This window comes from Cynara cardunculus (assembly GCF_001531365.2).
Source record: "Cynara cardunculus var. scolymus isolate 2C chromosome LG 3, CcrdV1, whole genome shotgun sequence".
NCBI classification, from domain to species: Eukaryota; Viridiplantae; Streptophyta; class Magnoliopsida; order Asterales; family Asteraceae; genus Cynara; species Cynara cardunculus.
Window position 1 is genome coordinate 37,723,795 of NC_037530.1, and position 9,446 is coordinate 37,733,240.

At 34.5% G+C, this 9,446-nt stretch overlaps 2 protein-coding genes across 2 annotated transcripts in view; both read right to left on the reverse strand.

Annotated features, from left to right (window-relative positions):
- Positions 1–1,677: 1,677 nt before the first annotated feature.
- Positions 1,678–7,702, reverse strand: LOC112509402 (cytochrome c oxidase subunit 5b-2, mitochondrial-like). The gene is made up of 6 exons (XM_025114343.1): positions 7,416–7,702; positions 7,218–7,300; positions 7,057–7,107; positions 3,735–3,801; positions 3,523–3,602; positions 1,678–2,030 (listed from the first exon to the last, which is right to left on the reverse strand). Exons 1-6 carry the CDS (start codon positions 7,552–7,554, stop codon positions 1,974–1,976), a joined length of 477 nt encoding a protein of 158 aa, XP_024970111.1. The 5' UTR covers positions 7,555–7,702; the 3' UTR covers positions 1,678–1,973.
- Positions 7,703–8,607: 905 nt separating this feature from the next.
- Positions 8,608–9,446, reverse strand: part of LOC112509222 ((6-4)DNA photolyase) — a 7,361-nt gene continuing 6,522 nt past the window's right edge. Inside the window, exon 14 of the mRNA XM_025114079.1 lies at positions 8,608–8,664. Within this exon, the coding sequence (XP_024969847.1) occupies positions 8,608–8,664 (57 nt within the window). The remainder of the gene's footprint in view (positions 8,665–9,446) is intronic.

A 9,446-nucleotide genomic window follows, 5' to 3' on the forward strand; every position in this document is an offset into this window, starting at 1 on the left:
GTCACCATGGTTGTTTTGCATGCACGTGTTTTCGTGGGGTTGGCACCTAAGGAATTCATTCCACAATTTTTATTATCTATCCAATTAAATCACTTGACGATCATGGATTTTTGTCGAATGGTTGTATATACAGGGGTGTTTGAAATTATTTATTTGAAACAACTTATATTTTTTTCTAGAAGTTCTTATCGATTTATTATAAGTTAGAATGATTTAACTTTTTCAAAAACTTTTTACTATCGATTTGAGACTGGTATAAATTCTTTATCCAAATACTCAAAAATATTTATCATCGATGTCACACCAAAATAAGTCAATAAGTTGTTTTTATAAGCAATTTCAAACACCCCCTTAAGATGAATTAAAGGTCAATAAAGTCGTCTGATGTGTTTTTTTTTTACTAATTCCAGTGTTTCAAATAATTTTTAAGTTTTCTAGGTCGATTTTGATAAACTTTTTCGGTTTTTTAATTGATTTTAAAATATTTTTTTTGGTTTTTTAGTTGATGCTCTTTATGTTTCCTAATAACACAAAACACCCCCTCAAAGTTTGGCAGATATATCTTTTATACCTCAAAAAATACTACTAAAAAAATAAGTTTTAACAGATGCATGAAAACCTGCTCAAATTTGCATAGGTCAGCCCCTATAATTGATTATGTAGATATTTTAAGAATACGGGATTTACAAATGAATTTGGACCAAAAACAATTACTATGGCTAGGTTTGGGATCAAAGCAAAGATCGGATGTGTTTGATACGAAGAGTAAAGGGTTGTTTACTAAAGCACTTACCAAGTAAATATTTATAGGGTCACTTAGAATCGAAAACTTTATCCGCTAAACACTATTAGGGTAAGAACATGTTTGTTAGTAGCCTAATGAGCTTAATGAAACTCACAACTTATTCAGTCAACTATACACAACTATTTGACAGTAGCTTATTGATATAGAAAATAACTTATTTAGTAAGGTTCTAAGAGAACCTTTATGCAAATGGCCAAGTCTTTTCCAAAACATGTCCCTCTCAATTAAACAAAACACTTACTCCATTTATGGAAAAACTCCCCCAAACAAAGACCTTTCCAATTAATACAGATTAGTCCACACAGACAACTTTATCCATACATGACTTGATGGATAACCAACCAAACAACCCCTTAGAGTCATCACACTCACTTCCTAGGTAAGATTCTTGGCCTTGTAATGCTCAACCAGTAAGGTAAACGTCCTAGCAAGTAGTAAACACTTGTCAGGTTAGCATATGGTAGCTTAATGAGACTTGTAGGTTATTCATTCAGCTATACATGATTGTTTGATAGCAGTATGATGGCATAGAACATGACTTATTCAGTAAGCTTCTAGGGAGAGCTTTATATAGAAGGTAAGTCTTTTCAAAATCTACTCCCAACTAAATAAAACACTCATCCCATTTATGAAAAATCCCTCCCAAACAAAAACCTTCCCAATTCATACAAATTACTCCACACGTCTAGAAAACAAATCAAACATCCCCTTAAAAGTCACCACGCTCACTTACCGTGTAAGATTCTTGGTGCTCGACCAATACATAAATGAGCCAATAAGCGCTTACCCAATTAGCATACAATTAACGGGATGAAGCTGGGAATGCAACTCTTGGTGTGATGGGTGAACCTGCCCTGCATAAAAGACTAGAAAGAACATAAACTTGAGGTTTATATTAATTATTATCTGGTGGAATTGAGTAATGGGTTTATGGTTATGAAGACCATAAAGTCTTAAAACTGGCGACACATCCAACAATCCATAAATTCACAAAGATGAGGAAGAAAGAATATATGGTGGGAATAGGGCCAAAAATGTCTGTCAAGTAAGGCGTACAAAAGCAAAGCTGAGCAAGCCAAAAATCTCTTGAATCCTGAAGCTGAGGAATATACTCCAGACCCTGTCACCAGATTCTTATTCTACCAGACATAAAAGGTGGAAGCTGCAATCAATGATGTTCGTCACCATGACCATCTGGAGGTCCTCCTGGTCCCACCACTTCCAACTGTCAAAACATGAACCATCACATTTTATCAAATGTCATACGACCCATCATCATGCAAAATGTAAGAAGTAAGTCTTAACGTTGATGTGTTGATGTGTGTGAGAGAAGAAAATTAGTAAGTAGAGTTGCAATCAGGGAAATTGACCAAAATAGCCAATCTCTACAACCAACTTCACTTTTTAGCCACTTTTTCAATTGAATTCCGAGTTTAAGCAAATGTCTTACACATTTGCGTAAACTCGACTCAAATTTCAATTAAAAAAATTGCGTAAATATTCAGATTTTTGCACAAGGAATTATTTTTTTTACGCATATGCATAATGGATTTTTTTCCTTCCAGAAATCAGTTTTTACGCAAATGCGTAAAACATCTACTTAAAGATTGGCTATTTTGGAAAGTGGCTCTGAAAAGTAACTGAAGAGTGAATTTGGTTGATGGGATTGACTAATTCTCTCAATTTCACTGCAATTAGCAAATACACGGGGTGCATTTAGCCTATCCCTGATTAAATTCATGACTAGTGATTATAAAGCCATTTTTCTTGTAATAGGTCAGGATGTTAAAATCCCATTCGAGGTTATATACCTAAATGACCCTTTTTCATCATCCACATGTTACTTCACAAGAGAAAAAGCACAAGCAGGAAATCAATGTGTACTCAAATTCGAATTGGCTTCTTTTTCTTTTTCTTTTTCTTTTTGCTTACGGTTGCTTATGATTGTGACCTTCTCAACATACAACTCATTCCAATGATAGATTGCCACGTTCCGTTCCAAAAAAATCCTACTACTTCATCAAGAAGTTTCAATTCAGTCCATATTCTAATTTTGATCATGATTTATTCTCAGCTAAAAGAATACAAAATTTTTGATGATTGAAGGATGATTTGTGGTATCTAACAGCAATTAAATATTACTCCCTCTGTCTCGAAATAAATGTCCACATTAAAACTGGCACAGAGTCTTAGGAATATGTAATTATGTTATGAACTGATTTAATTGAACAAGGGAAATAAGAACAGATTGTTATGATCACTAAGGATGCTACAATTTGACAAGATCAAAAGGGTTTCTGGCTATTCAAGAGGCCAGAGCTCTCCTAAGAACACTCTTACTAATTTCTCGATGCCTCTCTTACTCCCCCACACTCCCTATTTATTAACAGACATAACAAAATACCATAACTAGCCCTTCTAATATATATATATATATATATATATATATATCTTACTAATGGGCTTGGGCTTGGGCTTGGGCTTGGGTCAGTGCATATCAAATTATTACAATTTTTAAGTAAGCAAATGACAATTTTACCCTAAATAATAGAGAGATAAATTTTCTCCATCTTATAATTAAAGGTAATATGGGAAAGTAAATATTTGCTTTTGAAAGTTGATACTCATCTTGGTACAAACTAAAATAGAAATGTGGATTTGGGATGGAGGGAGTAAATAAAATTTGAAGGGCAGAATGAAAGGTTAATACCACTCACCACAAAATATTGTGAGCATACTGGACATTCATGTGATTCGCCTTTCTTTAGCCAGAACCAAACAACATCATGCTCATCCTCTGTTTCCAAAAGATCCATAACATTTGTTAATCAGTTATCATACAAGAGAGCTAGAACAATCATAAGACATAATAGATAAAAGAGTTTTATCATTTATTATCATGAAATGGCACTGGGTAGAGTTGACTCACCGCCTTCCCCGCCAGGACATCCAACAATTCTTTGGTCATAGTACGATTTGACCACAGCAGGTGCTTCCTACAGGCAAATGAATATGACACATGAGATCATATTTTCAAAGGTGGTGCAAATGTGTAAGTTTCAGCCTAGTCAAGAACATAGATATAAAAATGGAGGCATAAATTGAGCTCCTTTCATGGTCAACAATGGTGAGTAGCTGAATTTTTCAGCCAAGAGATACAATTTTTACTATTCGTATCATTTTTGTTGTATATGGTTACTATAGAGGAATTTTGTATGGGGATATATGAATCTTCAAAAATGTAAAAAGGTATAATAATAAGCCATCTCTAGTAGTTTACCCAAAGCATGTTTTGGGAAGGCATTTTGTACTATGGATGAGTATGTCCATCCTTCTCTTGTAATTATCTTTTAGTTTTAGATAAAAAAAATTCCTGGGCTTCTGTCCCCTATACCATCTTCGCATTCCTTTCACCATCCAGCATCCTCAAGAGAATGAGTCACGCATACATACAAATGGCAATGTTTAATGAGCCCGAAGTCCAAATGCACTCTAATAACAGCAGTGTGGTAGAGTTTTACCCACTTCTGATAGTACGTTGAAAGATTGAAACAAAAGAGAGATCAATGGTCCAATGTGAACAGATTTCCAACATACAAGTGATAATATTATCAATTCTCCCACCATGCACCACCCAAAAAAGAAAATCAAAATGCCCTCACTGTTCCCCCAAAAGAAAACAAATAACCTTTTGGCAGGAAGGTGTGTCAAGCTTAACTTCAGTCCCCATCAAAGCCTATTTCTTATGGTAAAACAAGATAATGAACAGAAGTGATGGCCATGAACCATATTATTGAAATAAAAATCAAACTTAAAATCTAAAAAAAATTGCAATCCTGTATACATAAAAGCAACTGGTTAATTTGAAAAATAGTGAAAAGTCAAACAAAAACACGACTGTATACACTTGAAAGCCAAAACATAAGTTAAAAAAAAAAAAAAAATGGTTTTTACAGGAAATAAAAAACCATAAAGTTAGATCTAGTTTAAGATGACCCAAAATCACCAGAGAAGGAAATAGTTTTGACAAAATCCAAGTCACAACAACCATTTACTGTTTGATTCACCACCTCAAAAATACATAGCAATATAAAAGAGTAAAAGACCAGCAGTTCATGCTGATAACAAACCTAGAATTCATATTAGATTTCTTCTGTAATAACATAATACTAATAAATTTCTTCACATTAAATTTCTTCTGTAAATAACATCCCACCGTAATAGCTATTGCAGCACCAATATTAAGATCAGGTCATTCAGATTTAAGCACCCTGAGAACTCTCATAAAAGAAATAAGTCATGTTGAAAACATCAAAACTAGCAGAAAAGCGAGCCTTTGCTTGATACAAACCTTTTCATTTTAAATAAGTGCAGACAATAGCGAGTGTGTATGTGTCTGCGAGGGGGAGAGTGCGAGAGTTTGAAGTACAAAGGTCTTCAGCAAAGTCAAAAGAACATAAAGGCATATGAAAAAAAACACATAAAGTATATAGTGGTCTTTAGCAAAATGAAAGAACTTTGTGATGGCCACAATGTATATAATGGTCTTTAGCAAAATGAAAGAATGAAACTAAGAAAGAAACACACATCATTGAGAAAAGCCCATACAGTATATAAAGGTCTTTAGCAAAATCAGAAGAGCTTTGCATGACTCAAAGCCTCAGACTAATTTTTGAGATGCATGATACACTGATACAAGCATATTATGTTTTCTCATCCTAATTTCTAACTGCATATAATAACCTGAAGAGCATGAAAAAACAAGCATATACACACACCTCCGACGGCCAACACCCAAAAGAAGGCAATACAAAAATACTCACCACCTGCTATTTCCTCTAGCCAATAATAACTCCCCATCTCTGCATTCTTCTAAAAACATGTGTGCTATGTCCTAATGAACAAAAAGTTGTAGCGTCTTTCCTTCCAAACCTTTGCACCCTGATGAAAAAGCCCTTTCTTTTCTATTTTATTAGTAAAGCCTAAACATCCTTATTAAAGCCTAGCTAACGAGAAATCAAAGCGATAACGCACCTTTTGTAAGATTAGAATCGTAATAGGTCTAATGTTATGATTCTTAAAGAAAAAGGAAATAAGTAGAATCATATACAGTCATGCTAGTGGCCACAAAGACATTACTCCCTTTTCTAAAGAGGATCCTCGTTCAGCAAGTTGAAAATTTGGTTAACAGAGACAATATAATACTCCCTCTAACCCAGAAGAAAATTTCAATGCTTCCTTTCCTCAAAAACGTTCAAGTGAAAATATGTATGAGCACCTATTACACCATAACAAAGTCTTATGGTTTGTTTGGTCTATGAGATTTACTTCATTTTGAATGTAGCATTAAATGCAAAGTTTTCTTGTACATTTGGTCAGTTCGATAAAAGGTTGATAACCCATTTTCCACTGAAGGAGAGGATCATCACGGTACATTGTCATTTTGATATGGTATATGAACACAACTATAATGCAGACAAACCCTGTACAGCAGATATAATTTGGAAATGTTTACGAGGCTCTCACTCTTAGTCGATACATATCTGTTGTGATATCATGGAATGACATTGAGAAACCAATGACGCCATTATTAGTAAATTTTATGTTACTTTTACATACTTTTCATCTATATAGAAGTTTCCAATGCATTCAGATGTGAATTTCCACTTTTGCCTCATGTCTGTCTAAAACTCAATATACATCAATAAAATGTAGGCCGACTTGTGTCAAGTAGCCTAAGAAAGTAAGAAACCCTGACTGTCAGATGTAAGTAAAATCATTTCAGTCAACCGCAAGTAAGAGACTACTGATATGGTCAAATTTGAGTACACTACAAGAGCATGGTCAAATTTTTTTCTCCTTCAATGTGATAAAAGATGACAAATTCAATAGGTAACAATGTAACATCCAATAGCTATAACACTACATATAGATACGAAATTAAAACAATCCTCTATGGTCTAAATAATGAAACAAGCCCTTATACATTGGAGTTGTATCAAAAAATATACGGCATTAAACCTAGTCTCTAGCCAATGGAAAAGAGCAGTAACAAATTATGGGGCAGATAATGATTCGTTTGCTGCTTACATGAATATCACTAGATCATCACATTAGTTAGACAGATATTTTTATTAATTCTCCAATTAGTTCTCTTGTAAACAAAACTTTGCATGATGAACCGTATTCAACAAACATCTGTATATGTCTATAACAAAACAAGATTGCGACTAAATTATAGTTGTACTTGCCTTGGTACCAAAAGGACCTTCAGGAAAGTTGATGTCCAGAATATCCCGTCCCTAATCAAATAGAGAAACAGACAACCAACGGTAAAATCAATTTATCAAGCCAAAGTAGAGCCAGAAATGAACAAACAGCTAAAAAACTAAATCGCCATACAAAACCTGACCTCAATCTCAGCTTCAAGCTCCTCACGCTCGTGACCAGTCGCAATAGGCATTACATCTTCAACTCTCTTCTTAGAAACATTTCCTATCATTAGAAACAGTCACGCATCCAAATCCATAAATCTCGAAACAATTTCACAGATAATCACTAGAGAAAAATCCAGAATACATAACGGTCTGAATGAGAAGGAAAAATCCACCTGATACAGAAGAAATATGACGAGAGACAAGAGAGGCGCATGGCTGGAGAGTCACCGGCGACGGAGACAAAGTGGTAACGCCATAAGATCTCTGAACGGATCGGAATTTTTGAAGTTGAGAAGGCAATCGTCTCCACATGGTTCAGTGCCACCGGAACCCTAGGGTTTGGTTTGTTGATCAAACGTCGGCGAAATCCCCTTCGATTCTTAAATCAGAAAAGAAAAAGTCTCTCGGCCTCCTGTGGGAGAAAATGAAATGTAGGGGAAATTATCGTTTTCTGCGAGAGGACTGTGGTGGCAACCGGCTAATTGGAAGTCAAAGGACTAGAGGGTTGACCGGCCCGTGGGCCGGTGGGTCCAATGGCCCTTCCCTATAAAGAGTTGTACATCCTGCATTGGATCTTGTACCTTTCCCTCCATTGCAAATGGAAAGTTGCCACGCACACCATTGTTTTTTCGTATTTTTGTCTTAATAACTTTAAATATTTTAATCCAAAGGTAGATTATATGAAAAATTAACGTAATTTAATTTGATTCTTATTTTAAATAATTTATTTTTAAAATTCTAATTTGGTATTTAAGATATAAAGTTTTAAACATTTAAGTATTCGAGTAATCGAATTTTAGATTAAAAAAAAGACTAATTTTAGATTTAAAAAATTTCATATCACTAACCACGTCAACAAATGATACTGAGTTGGATACCACATCAGCTTGATAATTGGTTAATGCTTCAACCGGTTACTCGAATACTTAAATGTTTAAAACTTTAGATATTATGTACCAAAATAGAAGTTTTGAAAGTACGTTACCCAAAATATAAATCAAGTTAAAGTACTTTAGTTTTTCATGCAATTTGCCTTATTATAAAAGTTACTCTTTAAGCATTTAATATTTGTCAACATGAACCGAAAATCTTATTTAGTAACAAAAACACGGTCGTACTAAGAATATTTTACTATAAAAAAAAAGCTATCGATAGCTTTTACAAAATTATTATTGGTTTATTGATTGATTCCTTCTCTTGCGGATGTAATGTCTCGAAGGGGGGAAAAGCCACACAAATGAACCCTATGACAAGAAATTTGTGTCATTAGACTCAAGAAACATAGAAACACTCAACGAAACGATATTGTAGCACCCTTTAGGAACGCAATTTTTTTTTCCTTTTTGACGGAGTTGAAGTGTTGTGTCACCGTATGCCCTTGAGTAGGTTCGCCCCCGGTATTTCAAATACCAAGAATCTTTCCTGATAAACATGATCGTTTTTAATATGTTAAATGTGAGATTTTAAACAAGATCCTAAATTCTTGGGCCCAATTTTATGTTTCTTGGGATTTCAACATATGCAACACCTTATTTAGGTTCAAATTGTTAGGTTTAGATTTTAGCACATTAGGTTTAAGTTAAGATAGTTATTTAGCTTTTCTCGGTTCTTAACATATATGTATATATGATATGATATCTCATTTGTAGCGTAATTACAAGTTTTGAGTATAACAGGCCTCCCAAAAGATTGAAACGTCCCTCCAATAGGCGAGTGAGAGGCTCTCACTCAGTTAGCAGTTACCAGGTAAAAAAAACATTACCAACAATCCATTTTGATGGTCAAGAATATTATCCAATAAAGTTAGTGATAACAGTGACTCTTGCCGGTAAGCGGTTGGTACACGACCCCTAAATGTTAAAATAGTTAATTAAGTCATTCAGATTGTTTCTTCAATGTAACAATCGAACATCAATATAAACAACTTGATCTATACACAGACGACCATCAATCTTGGCAGCTTAATCCATACACAACTTAACAGAAAAACAACCATACAACACCTAAGTAGTTCAGTGAAACCATACTAACCCAGTAAATCACACATAAGATAAAGGTCGTTTGAAGGTAGGATGTATGCAAACTTTGTAAGCTTGATATTGGACCACGATGGAGGGTCATGGTACTACGGCATCTGAGAAGAACTTCTTGATATGGCTCATCAGCTCAGCTTTTGCTTGAGCCGTTTGGAGCTGGTCCCTTGG